The sequence below is a fragment of the Pan paniscus genome, chromosome 9 (assembly GCF_029289425.2).
Source record: "Pan paniscus chromosome 9, NHGRI_mPanPan1-v2.0_pri, whole genome shotgun sequence".
Taxonomy (NCBI): domain Eukaryota; kingdom Metazoa; phylum Chordata; class Mammalia; order Primates; family Hominidae; genus Pan; species Pan paniscus.
In genome coordinates, this window is record NC_073258.2 from 68,077,713 (window position 1) to 68,093,537 (window position 15,825).

The window sequence follows — 15,825 nt, forward strand, 5'->3', positions numbered from 1 at the left end:
GCCTGGGGAACTCCACCAGGCCTTGGAGCTAGCTCTGCAGCACAAGCCTCTGGCCCCAATACCAGGTCCTGCTCATCTTCGCCATACCTGTGTTCCCTGCTCCAACCCCCACAGATTTTTCCCTTGTCTGATCTCTAAGGGGGAGACCAGGCTCATTTGTGTCCCTTCTATGCCCCCTTTATAATCCCATCTTCTCCTCTACCTCTCTGTGCTATAATTAACAGGCAGGTGTCTCCTCCTGACCCTGGGCCTCCCAGGATGCACCTGGTCTCAGCTCTGCAACCTCGTACCGGCACCAGGCCTGGCCGGAGAGGGCGCTGTACCTTCTTCGGTCCTTCCTCTTTGGTGTTCTTCGTGTCAACGTCTCTAGCTTGTCCCCAGTGGCCTAAGCCTGTGGGACTGGCCACAGAGCGGGCGCCCATTCCTACCAGGCGCTGCGCAGCATGCCAGCCTACCTCCCCAGTTCTCCATGCTGAAGAGCTTGCTGAAGTTGTGGGCAACATAGGGGGCGATCTTTTTGAGATCGTGGGTGCGCACACGAGTGGCCAGCAGTGACTGGTGGGCGTCCCTGAAGGTCGTGTCCATCAGCAGCAGCCCCGGGTGGTTCCGCACAGCTCGAGCAAAGCCCTCAGGCCCCTCTCGCAGCAGGATGTCTCTGAAACCAGCCGGGGGCGGGCCTAGGGTAGACAGGGGCATTGGTGCCCATCCTGCAGGTGGCAACCTCCTGTCTCCCCCATGAGTTGACAGAATGGATCTCACCTACCTATGGGCACTGCAGGGACAATGGGGTCCGTGGGGCTGGGGCTGGCCTTGACGGGAATCGGGGTGGTTGGACCGTTTACCATGACATGGCCTGGGGAGAAAGCGGGCAGTGGGTCAGGGTGGGCTGGGCAGAGGCTGAGTCGAGGGCAGCAGTGAGAGTGGCTGGGCTCAGGGACAGGGACACATCCCTCCAGGATCCCCGGGCTTCCAGCTGGCCCCTGTCCTCTCCAAAGCCAGGGCCTCCTGGGTACAGGCAGTGGGGACCTCTTGAGGACCACGTGGATGGAAAGGTGGGGTCTCTCAGATCAGGAGCAAGGAGAGCGGTGAATGGCAGGGTGCAGGACAAGAGGACGCAGGGCCAGAATGAGGGCAGGTGTAAGGGGCAGGGGACACTAAGGAGTTCTTTGGTCATGGGGAGTGGCAAGGAGGTAGGAGCAAGAGATTGGAGAGCGGAGGGGAGGGGAGGGCAGGGCAGGGCAGTCTCGAGCCAGACCGAGGTAGTGCAACAGCTTTTGGGCCCGGTTCTGCGCAGGCCGCAGCTGGAACAGCTCTGGGTTCTCATCGATGAACTGGGTGTCCACAGTGCCTGCCAGGAACTGCTGGTTGTTGAGCACATTCTGCAGGAAGGCGATGTTGGTCTGCAGGACAGAGGCGGGTGGGAGGGGGTTACCATGCAGCACAGACAGGGAAGGGAGAGAAGAAAAGGCTGAAAGAGAAAAGGCTGAAGGTGCTGCCCTGGGCCAGCACAGCTTCTGGGCCTCCCTGCAGAGGGGCACTTCCCCGTCCCTCAGCCCTCTCCTCACTCCAGCAGAGCCCCCTAAGCTGTCACGGGCTGGGCCTGCTCCCTCCATACTTGTTTACACCAAAGCATGTGCTGAAGGCCACCCTTCCTGCCTCCCCGCAGCCTAGAACAGGGCTCAGCCTTTTTCTCCAGCAGCGTGGCCCACAGCAGTCACCCTTGCCCCTCGTCTACGCTTCTCGAAAGAGGGCCTTGACCGCAACAGACCACACTCTGGCACTCTCACTAAGTCACTCCTCCCAGCTGAGTCCAGCGGGCATGCTCCCGCCTTGCTGCTCGTTCCCTGGGCTTCCAAGCCATCTTGCTCTCCTGTCCTCTTCCTCCCCAGCTCCTCACACACCACATGCTCCCCAGGAGGCCCCGTCCCAGGGCTGTGGCGCCAGTGACAGGCTCTGCCTCCAGGGCAAGACCCAGAGGTGCAACTGCCTCCCGGGCCTTTCCTTGTTCACCCCTCGCATAAGTTCAGCAAGTCCACGGCCAGCTTCCTGCCTATGCACCCAGTCCTCCTGTGCCCAGTGGGTGCCCCACTGTCCCCCCAGTTACCAAAACCTGCATCCCATCACCCTCATCACCCACTCCTCCCATGCCACTGGTCAAGCCAGAGGATTCGACCACGGCCATTTTGGGACCTTGTGACCTCTTCTCCATCTCCAGGCCACACCCTCCACCGCCTTCCTCATTGTGGCCACCTCCAGCCACATCAAACTTGCCTCGTGCTCCACACCTTTGCACCTGCCTGGGAAGCTCTCCCTGAACTTCTCAAGGGCCTTCGCCCTGTCCTCACACCCTTGGCAGAGCTGACGCTCACCTTTCCAGCAGTCCCCTGAGGAACCCGCTGTGGGCAAGCACACCCATCGGCTTCATCCTCTGCTTGTCTGCCTGGGAACCCTTGGGGGCAGGGTGCTGCCTGAGGCATGTGTCAGTGCGCTTTGTGCACAGGGGCCCTCGGTTCCACTCATTAAATGCCTGGGTGACAACATGAGGCTGGGCCAGGGTGAGTATGACTTAAACGGGGACATGCAAGCCAGCACTGTGAGAGGTGCTCCAAGACCTGTGAAAGCATGGCCTGTGGCTGTGTAGCGACAGCCCTGGCTTCCACCACGAAGAAAACACCTCCACGCGTCACTTATTCATGATCCCTGTCGGCACCTTCAACAGGGACTCAAGGCCACCCAGACTCCTCTGAGCTCGCCGTCTCTTAGGCTCCTATTACCTGGAGGCCTGGACAGGAAGGGTGCCTCCCCCACCAGCCTGTCAGGTGCTCACCACAGAGTGGGACCCCGCCAGCAGTGCTGTGCCTGTCTGCCCCTGAGCCTCGCCCCTGCCTCTCCTGAAGAGATGCTGACATTTCAGCTGGGCCAAGGCATGGCACTGGAGAAGGGAGGCAGCTAATGAAACCATCCAAAGAGCCCCGAGCGCGCAGAGTGAGAAGGACCCTTGGAGGCCTTCGCCCTGTCCTCACACCCTCGGCAGAGCTGATGCTCACCTTTCCAGCAGGCCGCTGAGGAACCCGCACGGGCAGGGCTGAGCACAGACCCACACTGTTGCTGGGACCCTTGCGTTCACAGACACACGCTGAAGGTCATAACCATTCTGCATCACCGAGTCATGTGGAGGGTCCCCACTGAGTCTCCCCTTTGTGACTGTCGGGTTGCCCATCCTCTCCTCCATACTGTAAGCTCTATGGGGGCAGGAACCAGGCCCATCTGGTTCCTGATGAACCCAGCTCCCAGCACTGGGTGGCCATGGTGGATGCTGGTAAACATCTATATTTAGAGTGAATGAAAACTTTTTTTTTGAGACAAAGTGTGTCGCCCAGGCTGGAATTCAGTGGCACAATCTCAGCTCACTGCAACCTGTGGCTCCCTGGTTAATGCGATTCTCATGCCTCATCCCAACAGACGTGCGGTACCATGCCCGGCTAATTTTTGTATTTTTAATAGAGATGGGGTTTCACCATGTTGGCCAGGCTGGTCTGGAACTCCTGGCCTCAAGTGATCCACCTGCCTCGGCCTCCCAAACTGCTGGGATTACAGGCATGAGCCACTGCACCCGGTGGAAAACATTTTTGATGGGGAGAAGAGGAACAAAGACATAGCTGGTGCCACTGCACATCACAGTTGACCTGCACCAGGACTGAATCCCCCTCATTTTACAAACGCCACAGCTGAGGCCCAGTGAGTGGTGACAGAATGGCTTCTGGCTGCCCGTAAGCCCCTCACAAGCTGCAGCTGTCCTCCCCTCTCGCCCCTAGGAAATGCTTAAGTATGTACCATCCAACTCTCCTGGCCTACAGGAGGAACTTGTTTTCAGTGGTCAGGTAACGTGCCCAGGACTACACTGCTGTGCTGACAGGATCAGAATTCCAATCTTGGGTTTCCCCGAGTTTCCTGCCACCTGGCCCATGGGGATCAGGGCTGGAGGGAGAAGGAGGATGGCTGAGGTTTAGGTGGCTTAAGGACCAGGAGACACGGGGAGGTGGTGACTTCCTCTGTTTCCCAACTGGGCAGACCACTGGTGGTGGCGGGCACAGCTGGAAGGAAACCAGGCTCGCCGAGCCACCGAAGCCTCAGCTTTCTCAACCAGGAAGCAAAGAACCTCCCCCACCTCACGCCGGGAGCCCTTTCTCTGAGAGGAGCTGGTTCCGAGCCGCTCTTCCAGGGAAATGGCCCGGCGGCGACAGAGCGGGAGGGAGGGGCCGCAGGCGCTGCGAGGACGCACAGCTTCCCACTGCGTGCCCCCGGCGGTTGGGAAGCCGCGCCGCGCAGACCAATCCGGCCCGAGGCGGAGGCCCGTTGGCTCCGGAACGCCTGGCCCGCGGGGCGGGCGGGGCAGCTGGGGAGGGAGGGAGAGGCGAGAGGCAGCGGGGGCCAGGGCGGGGCAGCGGGGGCGGGGCGCCTGCCCGGAGGCCGAGCCCTCTCGGCCCCACCCCGCAGCAGCCCTGCCAGGGGCGCCGCCCCAGTCCCCCCACGGCCGAACCCCGTGCCGGTTGGGGACCCTCCACGTGACTCGGTGATGCATAACGGTTATGACCTTCAGCGTGTGTCTGTGAATGCAAGGGTCCCAGCAACAGTGCGGGTTTGCACTCGGCCCTGCCCGTGGGTGCAGGGACGTGTGGGTGTGTGGGCATGTGTGGGTGTGTTGGGGAGGGTGCCCAGCGACATGTGACAAAGACGCCCGTCTCCGGGAGATGGTGAAGGGGCCCGCGAGCAGGCGCTTTGTCTGGCTGTCTGCAGAGTGAGGTTCGCGCCGCGGCGGCGGGCGCCCGTGCGGTGCAGGATGCCGGGGCGCCAGGGTGGCCGGGGGCGCGCGCGCCTGTGCCAGGGTGAGTGCGCTGCGGCAGCGCCGGGGGACAGCGCGGAGGGCCCGCGCCGGCCCGGGCCTCGGGCGTGACTGGGCGCCACCCGTGGGCGCTGCAGCGGCCGCGTGTCCCCGTGACCTCAGGAGCCGGCCCGGGCCCGGGTGGATCCCCGCGCGCCCCTCCCCGTCCGCCCTCCACGTGCGTGTCCGCGGTGCGCGCGCCCGCCGGCGCGCACCCGCTCGCCTGTCGCCGCCGCCACCGCTAACCGCGCCGGGAAAAGGTGCCGGGAACCGAGCGAGCCGGGGCCGCGGGCCCGAGCGCCATGGGCCCGAAGGTGGGCGGCGGGCGGCCGGTCATCCCCGGGCCTCGCCCCCGCGGGAGAGCGGCCAGGAGTCGGCGGGGGCCGGCCGGGCTCGCAGGGAGGCCGGCCCGCACCCCCTGAGCGACGGACACCAGGTGAGGGGGCCGCCGGGCGCAGCGCGGGGGCCGGCCAGGGAGGGGCCACGGACTCCACGGGAGGTTCGGGGGCGCCTTCTCTGGAGGGGGAGGGTATGGCGGGGAGGGGGGAGGGGGCTGGCGATTCCTGGGGACGCCTGGGAAAGGAAGTTCCGGGACCCTCCCTGCTCTCGGTCCTCCTCCGCTTCCTGCCTCATGCCTCACCTTGTCCCCAGCGCCTGGACTCCCCCTTAACTGCTTGGGAAATGTGACCTTTGCTCTGGGGGGCCTGGCCCTGCAGGCCCCAACCTTCCCTCATCTCTGGCGGCCCTCTTGGGCCTCTGACCCAGCCCCTCCCCGGGCCAGGCTCACAGAAGCTGGCTTCTGGGACTGTCCTGGGCCCAAGTGGGCACCTGCGCCAGCCCCACCTGTGCCTGGGCTGTGGCCCCTTCCTACAGGGCGCTCACCATGGCCCCGCCGCTCCTGCTGCTGCTGCTGGCCAGTGGAGCGGCCGCCTGCCCGCTGCCCTGCGTCTGCCAGAACCTGTCCGAGTCGCTCAGCACCCTCTGTGCCCACCGAGGCCTGTTGTTTGTGCCGCCCAACGTGGACCGGCGCACAGTGGAGCTGCGACTGGCTGACAACTTCATCCAGGCCCTGGGGCCCCCTGACTTCCGCAACATGACGGGACTGGTGGACCTGACACTGTCTCGCAATGCCATCACCCGCATTGGGGCCCGCGCCTTTGGGGACCTCGAGAGCCTGCGTTCCCTCCACCTTGACGGCAACAGGCTGGTGGAGCTGGGCACCGGGAGCCTTCGGGGCCCCGTCAACCTGCAGCACCTCATCCTCAGCGGCAACCAGCTGGGCCGCATCGCGCCGGGAGCCTTCGACGACTTCCTAGAGAGCCTGGAGGACCTGGACCTGTCCTACAACAACCTCCGGCAGGTGCCCTGGGCCGGCATCGGCGCCATGCCTGCCCTGCACACCCTCAACCTGGACCATAACCTTATTGACGCACTGCCCCCAGGCGCCTTCGCCCAGCTCGGTCAGCTCTCCCGCCTGGACCTCACCTCCAACCGCCTGGCCACGCTGGCTCCGGACCCGCTTTTCTCTCGTGGGCGTGATGCAGAGGCCTCTCCCGCCCCCCTGGTGCTGAGCTTTAGCGGGAACCCCCTGCACTGCAACTGTGAGCTGCTGTGGCTGCGGCGGCTGGCGCGGCCTGACGACCTGGAAACGTGCGCCTCCCCGCCCGGCCTGGCCGGCCGCTACTTCTGGGCAGTGCCCGAGGGCGAGTTCTCCTGTGAGCCGCCCCTCATTGCCCGCCACACGCAGCGCCTCTGGGTGCTGGAAGGCCAGCGGGCCACGCTGCGGTGCCGGGCCCTGGGTGACCCCGCGCCTACCATGCACTGGGTCGGTCCTGACGACCGGTTGGTTGGCAACTCCTCCCGAGCCCGGGCTTTCCCCAACGGGACCTTAGAGATTGGGGTGACCGGCGCTGGGGACGCTGGGGGCTACACCTGCATCGCCACCAACCCTGCTGGTGAGGCCACGGCCCGAGTAGAACTGCGGGTGCTGGCCTTGCCCCATGGTGGGAACAGCAGTGCCGAGGGGGGCCGCCCCGGGCCCTCGGACATCGCCGCCTCGGCTCGCACTGCTGCCGAGGGTGAGGGGACGCTGGAGTCTGAGCCAGCCGTGCAGGTGACGGAGGTGACCGCCACCTCAGGGCTGGTGAGCTGGGGTCCCGGGCGGCCAGCCGACCCAGTGTGGATGTTCCAAATCCAGTACAACAGCAGCGAAGATGAGACCCTCATCTACCGGTGAGGATGCGTGCCCCACACCCGGATGCACTCCCGGCGCCCTTCCTCCGCCCTCTGCTCCCCACAAGGCTTTGCTTCCACCCCTCCTCTCTCTGGGGCTGACACCCCCTCCCCGACCATGGCTGCTGGACTCTTGGAGGAGCAGTGGCCTGGCCTGGCTGCCTGAGGGGGCTGGAGCTCAAGGGGCGGCAGAAGGACCCCACCCCATGAGATGTCCCAGGTGTCACTGAGCTGTGCAGGCCTCCCCGGCAGCAGGTGGCGGTTGGGTCTGTCTGAAGCACATGGCCCGCGCCCGCGTGTTATTTCTGCCTCTGCTGGTACCATCCCCCCACCCCATTCCCCTCGCTTGCCTGCGTCCTGTGCCAGTGCACACACCCATCTCCTGGCCACACTCTCCAGCCTGTTCACCTTCCTGAGTGAACCCAAGAGCCTGAGTGGCCCCAGGGGGAGGGGTGTTTGGAGCTGGGAGCACGGGAGTGGGGAGGTGAGGATGGGGCTAGACCCCAGCCCCGGGCTCTGACCACCTGCCCTTGCCTGCAGGATTGTCCCAGCCTCCAGCCACCACTTCCTGCTGAAGCACCTCGTCCCTGGCGCTGACTATGACCTCTGCCTGCTGGCCTTGTCACCGGCCGCTGGGCCCTCTGACCTCACGGCCACCAGGCTGCTGGGCTGTGCCCATTTCTCCACGCTGCCAGCCTCGCCCCTGTGCCACGCCCTGCAGGCCCACGTGCTGGGCGGGACCCTGACCGTGGCCGTGGGGGGTGTGCTGGTGGCTGCCTTACTGGTCTTCACTGTGGCCTTGCTGGTTCGGGGCCGGGGGGCCGGAAATGGCCGCCTCCCCCTCAAGCTCAGCCACGTCCAGTCCCAGACCAATGGAGGCCCCAGCCCCACATCCAAGGCCCACCCGCCGCGGAGCCCCCCGCCCCGGCCGCAGCGCAGCTGCTCCCTGGACCTGGGAGATGCCGGGTGCTACGGTTATGCCAGGCGCCTGGGAGGAGCCTGGGCCCGACGGAGCCACTCTGTGCATGGGGGGCTGCTCGGGGCAGGGTGCCGGGGGGTAGGAGGCAGCGCTGAGCAGCTGGAAGAGAGTGTGGTGTGATGGACGGGCAGCTTCCTGTGTGCTCCAAGGGATGAGCCTCGTGGGGCAGAGGGCCCGGGGCGGCCGCCTGGCCTGGGAGTCCCTCCCTGGTTTTTATTCTCGGTACCTCAGGCTCCCCTGTGTACTTGGCGGGGCAGGGAGCCCTTTCCTCGGTTCTGGCCTCCAGACCAGGGTAAGGGCAGGCCCCTCCAACAGGTGCTCACAGCCACCGAGGCAGGGGCTGCAGCCACCCACTGGGAGTCTTGTTTTTATTTATAATAAAATTGTTGGGGACACCTCAGTGCTAGTCTCTGGTGTTGTCTGGCTAGGTCCCCCGAGACGGGAGGACGGGACACGGGCTGCTGGTGGCACATAGACAAGGGTGGGGCTACCAGGGCCGGTGGGGGCAGTCACAGCAGCCTGGGGCCTCCTGGCTTCCTGTCCACAGGGGCGGCCCAGGGCTGCGGCCAAGGGCTGTGCCTGGTGTCTTCTGACCTGCAGGAGCATGGGCTTGGGCAGGCGGCCTCCCCTCGCCTGTAAGTGCAAAGAACGCCCCTTCCTGCCAGGTGGCGACAGGACGCCGTATCCAGTGTAAAGCCTGGGGAGCACGTGTGAGCGCCTTCCCCATGGCACTTCAGGGTCTGCGGGGCGGACACAGGACTGGACTAAGCAACAGGAGGAGGTGGGGGACGGTACAGCCCTCTGGGAGAACGGACCTGGGCTGAGCGTACAGTGAAAAGTCCTCATGGCTCCAGGTGCTGACAGCTATGTCTGCCACCTCCCAGGGCATCTTGTGGACTGGTAAAACGCCATCCCAAAGGGACTGGAAGGGCAGGGAACCCCACTGCTCTGCCATCAGCCCGCGATCCTCTGGAAGGTTCCTGTCAGAACTGTGGGTCCGAGCAGGACCGCAGCTGCCAGCTCAGATGTGCTCTGGGCCTTCCTGGGAAGGCGGCCTTCGCCCTCCCTCGCTGCAGGGAGGCAGCCGGATGGGCACGAGCCCTGCTTTCTCTGCTAGGACCCCTGGCCAGGCCCGGGCAGCCTCCGACGTGGCCCAGCCCCTGCAGCCTCCTGAACTATCTGCTTCTAGGCACTGGCTGGGGGGCATGGGCAGACGTGGCCCTCAGCCCTGCAGAGGGTCAAGCTCCCCCAGGTGCTGTATGAAAACTCAGAAGGCGGCCCTGGCACCCCAGACCACGGCAAACACGCTGCACAGACTCCCTGGTGTTTTCTGTGTGAGGGCCAAGGCGCTGCCACCGGGCAGCCGAGGTGAGGCAGGTGCTCTAAGGCATACGTGTGTTGACGTGTGCATGGACCTGGCTCACACGCATGTGCCTGCCCTCCCAGCCCCAGAACATGCAGCTAGAGGTGGGCTTCGAGAGCCTGGTTTAGATGAATGGGAGCAAGGTCCTCGACAGAGAAGGGTGTGGGGAGCGAACGCCATGGAGAAGTGGGCGGGGACGCGGGACAGGGTGGGTGGGCACAGACGGCAAAGGGACAGGAGGGCCAGGGCTGCCACGCTGGGCGCTAGCATGAGGCTCAGGAGGCGGCTAGAGCCAGCGGCCTGGTCTCGGTGCACATTTGGGGAGGACTTGGCACCCCCAGACACCAGAGACACTTACCCTGCTGCTGGCCCCGTGGTCACGGGCTCTAGTGCCCCTTTCTTCACCTGGGGGGCGGGGGACGGTCTAAAGAGGAAGATCTTTCCGGGCCCTCCAGGGTGCAGAAGCCCACCTCTAGCTGCACCCCTAGCAGGCGCAAGGTTCTAGGGCCCAGGGACCAGCTTGGCACGTGGGGAGCTGCTGAGGGTGAGGAGGGAGCAGAGGAACTGGGCACAACCCCGGGAGCCAGCCAGGACCACAGAGCAACGGGCAGGGGCAGGCGAGGGGGATGGCCTGGGTCACCCCTGTGCATGGCCACGCATCCCCTCAACACCGAAGCAGCCGCAGGACATCCCCGCCAGGACACCAGGAGCCGCAGCAAGGTGCAGGGGGAGCGCGTGACGTCGACAGCTGATGTCGCGACACACCTCTGCCTATGTGCACGACAGGGACCCCCAACAGGGAGGCTGAGAGGCTCCCCATGGAAGAGTAACACCCCCTGGCCTCTAGGAAGTGCGCTGTTCCCTCTTAAGGTGGGAGACAGGCTGGCCACACACACAGGCATAGGCCCAGAAGCCTCCAGGGGATCTTGCGACCAAGCAGCCATGTGGACATGTGAGAAGTGATTGCAGGACCCTGAGGGGACAGCACGGCCCACATGCCCCCCCATCCCCCAAGCAACTGCGCCTCTACGACAGGCAGGGCTGGAAGCTGCAAGGAGGACACGAGGCCAAGGCAGAGGGGCCGGTGCCAGTGCCCAGCACAGCCCGCCCTGTGGGGACCCCCAAGAAGAAGATGGGGTGGTAACTCCCACAGGGGCTGAGGGCCAAAGCCCCTGTCCTCCGGCTCTTCTTGCCATTCTGAGGGTGGCACCCACGGGACACGTGCTGGCTTCAAAGGCCGAGGCGGCATTTCCTGGCTGTGGATTCCTCTCTAGCTACAGACGCCAGTAACAGAGCCCAGCAAAGGGCTCTTTAGATCCTAAATACCCATTTAGAGTCCTCATGCCAGGCAGGGCACCCACCAAGGCCACCCAAAGACAAGCCGAGCTGCCAGCCCACCAAGGGCAGGCTGCCTCCCAAGCCTCCTGCTCATGTCTCTGCTGCGCCCCCACCCTCGGCTGCTCCTGAAGCACCTGACACTGTGTGCACCAGGCCAGGTGAGGAGAGCAGGGGGCTGGCGGGGGCCTGACTCTGTGCAAAGTGACCGCATCTACATGACTTGGGCTCTTGCCTGGTGGGGGGGATCCACATTTTCCAGAAATTAAGAATTATCTGGGAGGCCAGGCACGGTGGCTCACACCTGTAATCTCAGCATTTTGGGAGGTCAAGGCGGGTGGAACACCTGAGGTCAGGAGTTTGAGACCAGCCTGGCCAATGTGATAAAACCCCGTCTACTAAAAATACAAAAATTAGCCGGGCGTGGTGGGGGGCGCCTGTAGTCCCAGCTACTCGGGAGGCTGAGGCAGGAGAATCGCTTGAACCCAGGAGGCAGAGGTTGCAGTGAGCCGAGATCGCGCCACTGCACTCCAGCCTGGGCGACAGCAAGATTCCACTTCAAAAATAAAAAAGAATTATCTGGGGAACTTGTTCAAAACACAGGTTCTGGCGCCTCTACCCAAACCTGTGGGATCAGGATTTCCAGAAGGGAAGCCTGATGATATTTAACACACATTCCAGGTGATTCTCACCCCAGAGGGGCGGGACACAGCGTGGGTCTCCCCGGAACAAGACTAGACAGGAGGCGTGTGAGGACGAGCTCCGGCCAGGCCACTGCCAGGGACTCTGGCAGCGGGTTGCCCAGGCGCCTGCAGACTCTGAAAACAGCTGGAGTCTGGCGTGCAGCTGCAGCCGAGGAGAGCCACTGACCTCGACCCATCAGTCAGGGGCAAGGCTGAGGTGAAGCCATGTGCAAGGCCCTTGGTGGGGAAGTGAACGGCCAGGGGGCCCTCCAAGGGCCGGGAGCAAAGGCAGGCGGGGGCTGCAGCCTCTCACCTTCACACCTCGGACGCGGAACTCCGCAAGGGCCCTGCTCATCTTGGTGGCGGCCGTGGGGTGGTCTTTGCCGTGGGCAATGACTTTGACCAGCAGGGAGTCGTAGTGGGGCGAGATGACGGCTCCTTGGAAGGCGGAAGCATTATCCAGGCGGATGCCCATGCCCTCTCCACTCCGGAACACCTGTGGGAAGGGTGAGGCGTGAGGACCTGCGCCAGAAACTGCGGTCAAAAGTGCCCCACCCACCCCGAGGCTGGCCAGGTGTGCACCCAGCAGCTGCTGAGAGCAGAGCGTGGGGTGTCCGCAGGTGAATCCCAGCTCTGGCTGGTCAGGTTTTGCTGTTTCTGTCACCAAACCCAGGAGTGTGTCCCTTCTCTACGTGCCACGCAGTCACTGCTACTGGCTCCCTGTGAGGAGCTGGGAGAGGGCAGAGGAGGAAGGGAATGCCTGCCGCAGAGCGGGAGAGGGGCCCGGGCAGGCAGGGGCCAGCCCTGCCTCTATTCCCACGGACCTGCTGCACCTGCCTGAGCAACCCTCTAGCCTTTCAGACTCATCCACGTTCGTTCCACAGCACGGATTGAGGTCTGCTGACCCGGCCGCTAAAGGGCCTCGCCGTGGGCTCCCAGACAGCGAGGGGACGAGCAGGCCGGCGACAGGGCCTCCAAAGGACCATGTGCGAGGCAAGAGGCGAGGCTGACCGGGGGTTTGTTTTTGTTTTTAACAGGGTGGTGGGGAAGGCCTCAACATCCACCCATGCTCCTTTCCTTTCCTTTCCTTCCAGAAGGGAGGATGGGAGGGAGAGGAGGCAACGAGGAGGAAGTGGGAGAGGAAATGAAGGGAAAGTGCCAGAGGCAGGGTCCACACCCATCAGGGAAGCAAACCAAGGGCGAGGAGAGGGCAGCGGGGCAGCGGGACAGGGCCAGGGCCAGACGGCAATGGGAGGGGCAGCGGAGAGGAGACAGAGGTGCCGACACTCACACACACAGGTGGCTCGTGCCGCCTGCACCTGTTCGTGCCGCCCGAGTGAGCCCCGCAGAGAAAGGCTCCCCGGAGGTGGGGGACCCGTCAGGCCCAGGTAAGGAAGAAGGGGAGTGAGGGGACCGCCCAGAGGGGCTCGGGACATCCACTGCCCATTTCCGCTTCTCGGGGGCAGAGGCCTGTGTTCAATAAAAAGGAACTTCATAAAATATTTAAGGGTGAACACTCAGCTGAGAGCAGAAACTGTTGGCTAAAAATACTCTGTGGTGAGGCAGGCTCTGAAGAGCCAGGGCTTGGAAGTGGGGATGGAGGGAGGCAGAGAAGTCAGGGGCCGCCGAGCAGCACTCAGCCTGGGGCTGCCGCCACCTACAGACTCTTCCAGAAACAGAAGGCAGGTGGCCAGCTCCCTGCTGAAGCCACAGGCTCTGCTGCTTCCAGAATCCAGAGAGCTCTGGTCCCTACCCCCAGCCTCCCCAGCCTCCCTTGTCTCAGAAGCCCAGAGCCTGGCCCAAACTCATGTTTGCTCCCCTCACCGCCCCACACAAGCCCGGGGGCCTCTGCCTTGGACTCTGGAGCAAAGCTGGAGCTCCATCAATGTCTTGCCTCCTTTGGGGCTCAGGCCCCTGGATAGGGAGCAAGTCCCTAGCACAGCTGGCACGGTGCTGGCAGCACGTGCAGGGCTGGGAACAGGCACCGAGCAGGCCACAGGGCTCCTGCCCACAGCTGGGACCAGAGGCGGGGGAGATGGGTTTTGGAGGCCAATGACTGGGTCCCAGTGCTGAGAGGAGGGAAGGTACAGGGAGCCCTCCTGGAGAAGGCGCGAGTCTTGCTGTGCTGAGGAGCCTGCCGTGGACCGCCTCAGCGCCCCCTACACCAGCTCTCTCCCCCACCAAGGCTGCCATCTCGCGGCCCCGAATCCACCTCTCGGTCTCCCTCCTGTGCCGCCATCTCCGACTCCCTCCCCCATCCTTGATGGGCCCCTGAGCTTGGCTCAGACTCCATTGGGACCTCTGGGCCCAGTCCTTTGCCACCCCCACCCCCAGGTCTTGCCATGTCAGCCCATCCCTCAGATGGGAGGTGGTGCTTGGGCTCCGTCGGCAGCCAGGCGTGGGGCTCCTGTGGGAGCTGGAGGGTCAGGGGCTGGCTTTGTGTCTGGGTCCCTGCGTTTTGCTCCACCAAGCCAGCCTGCTCCCCGCTCCCACCCTCACGGCTTCCTCCTGACCTGGGCGCCCAGCAGTCTCTTCCCCTGGGAGGCGCCGCCCCTCCTCTGGGCACTGCCTGCCTCCGTGTACTCTATGTCCACTTCAGAGCCCACATGCGGGTCCTCCCTAACTGCCGGGCTGTGGCAACTTGGCACTGCAGCCCCAGGCACCGGGCAGAACCTGTGCGCAGGTGAGCTGGCATCTCCCTCTGCTCGAGCTCCGCCCACCTCAATGCGGCCGGTGTCCGGCTGGAAGCTGCGCGCGGGGTCCTCAGTGGTGACCCGGCACTGGATGGCACACCCGTTGATGCGGATGTTCTCCTGCCGCAGGCCCAGGTCGGGTAGGCTCCTGCCCTCAGCCACGTGGATCTGAGCATGGACCAGGTCTACGCTGTAGGGCATTGGGGGGAGGGGGGAAAGGACGGGAGAAAGGGGGAAACATGAGGCGGGGGATAGACGAGGGGCACGGCAGCCAGGGGGGCGTCCACACACAGTGCGACTCCTGCCCATAGGCTCTGGGCCAGCCTGAACAGCCGGTTCCTCCCAACCAGTGGCTCCACCAGCCCCTGCCCTGCTCCCGCCAGGAGCAGACTAAAGTACACAGTGCCTGGCAGCTGGAGACGGCCCGCTGAAATACCAGGACCACCTGCTCCTGCATTCCTGACTCACGATGCCGTCCACACAGCCCTAAGCTGCTCCTCCCTGTACTCTGCCTCCTCCTTCCTTGAGGTCTGTTTTCCCCACTCCCCTAAACTCCCCCTTGGTAAAGCCTAGATTTGAAGCCTCAGCAGATCTCTAGGTCAGAGGGCCAGGATAGCACATTCTTGGGGCCATATGTGCTATGCTGTGTGGGTGGTTGTGAGGGGGGCAGTGTGCAAGGGAACAGGTGCTGTGAAGGCTGGGCTCCTCGAAATGGCAACCACAGCTGTGAGAGGGTTGCACAGTGGGTGCTGGGTCAGGACCTGTCTTTCTGGGGCCTGTATTCCTGCTGGACTTGTGCCCAAAACCCCCTAGAGATGCTTGGAGAGTGCAAGCTTCCCCACCTCTGCAGGGTTTTCCAAGCTCAGCCTTACTGCTCCTAACGGCAGTCACAAGTCCAAGTGGAACAGCTGTTTAAAAAACAAAACAAACAAAAAAAAAACCCAGGCCGGGCACAGCAGCTCATGCCTGTAATCCCAGCACTTTGGGAGGCCAAAGTGGGTGAATCACACGAGGCCAGGAGTTCGAGACCAGCCTGGCCAACATGGTGAAACCCTGTCTCTACTAAAAATACAAAAATTAGCCAGGCCTGGTAGTGTGCGCCTGTAATCCCAGCTACTCAGGAGGCTGAGGCAGGAGAATCACTTGAACCCGGGAGGCAGAAGTTGCAGTGAGCAAAGATTGCACCACTGCACTCCAGCCTGGGTGACAGAGCAAGACTCTGTCTTAAAAAAAACCACTCAAGGTTTTACATGTATTGCCACTGAGGCTTGTGGTGAAGGCGGCCTGGAACCTACACTGGCAGGATTTCCCCGTGTTCTTGCTGCCTGCTGGCCCACTTCGCAGCAGAGATGACAGCTCCCACTCAGTGCCACAGGCCAGGCTGCGCTCCTCCCATGCTTCATCTCCACGACGGTGTGCTGAGAGCCCTGTCATTCCCACCAGAGGAGGAGCTCGAGGGTCAGAGAGGTTGGAGCTCACCCAGGCTCCACGTGGCTCGGGACCTGAGAGCACCTGAGCCCCAATCTGTCTGACATAAAACCCGTGCTCCAGAGCAGACAGACTCCCATCCCTAACAGGACGCTCTAAGCAGACCCAAGACCGAGGAGTTCACAGCAGCTTGAGGGGAAGAGTCTCACTCGGCCAAAGTGTTGGTCTTG

General features: G+C 63.7%; 2 protein-coding genes across 8 annotated transcripts in view; one reads left to right on the forward strand and one right to left on the reverse strand.

Moving 5' to 3' along the window:
* PC (pyruvate carboxylase) overlaps window positions 1-15,825 on the reverse strand; it is a 112,117-nt gene that overhangs the window by 3,457 nt on the left and 92,835 nt on the right. For all 6 annotated transcript variants that reach the window (XM_003828702.6, XM_003828701.7, XM_034933099.3 and 3 more), the window contains 5 exons: window positions 14,195-14,357; window positions 11,788-11,970; window positions 1,256-1,400; window positions 764-853; window positions 456-677 (listed from right to left, as the gene is read on the reverse strand). In XM_003828702.6, coding sequence (XP_003828750.1) covers window positions 456-677; window positions 764-853; window positions 1,256-1,400; window positions 11,788-11,970; window positions 14,195-14,357 — 803 coding nt within the window. The remainder of the gene's footprint in view (window positions 1-455; window positions 678-763; window positions 854-1,255; window positions 1,401-11,787; window positions 11,971-14,194; window positions 14,358-15,825) is intronic.
* LRFN4 (leucine rich repeat and fibronectin type III domain containing 4) lies at window positions 4,527-8,493 on the forward strand. Of its 2 annotated transcripts, none has more exons than XM_055094579.2 (3): window positions 4,527-5,318; window positions 5,534-7,114; window positions 7,655-8,493. In XM_055094579.2, the coding sequence occupies exons 2-3, from the start codon at window positions 5,766-5,768 to the stop codon at window positions 8,211-8,213; spliced, it is 1,908 nt and encodes a 635-aa protein (XP_054950554.1). In that variant the 5' UTR covers window positions 4,527-5,318; window positions 5,534-5,765; the 3' UTR covers window positions 8,214-8,493. The 2 variants fall into 2 exon arrangements, with proteins under 2 accessions (XP_054950554.1, XP_008952389.1); XM_008954141.4 differs by having other exon boundaries at window positions 5,756-7,114.

What these genes read in the sequence shown, in the direction of transcription:
- LRFN4 (XM_055094579.2), top strand. Translation starts at nt 5,766, where the DNA reads ATGGCCCCGCCGCTCCTGCTGCTGCTGCTGGCCAGTGGAGCGGCCGCC. An exon ending in GATGAGACCCTCATCTACCG is followed by an intron (nt 7,115 to 7,654) that starts GTGAGGATGCGT and finishes CCTTGCCTGCAG; the next exon opens with GATTGTCCCAGCCTCCAGCC.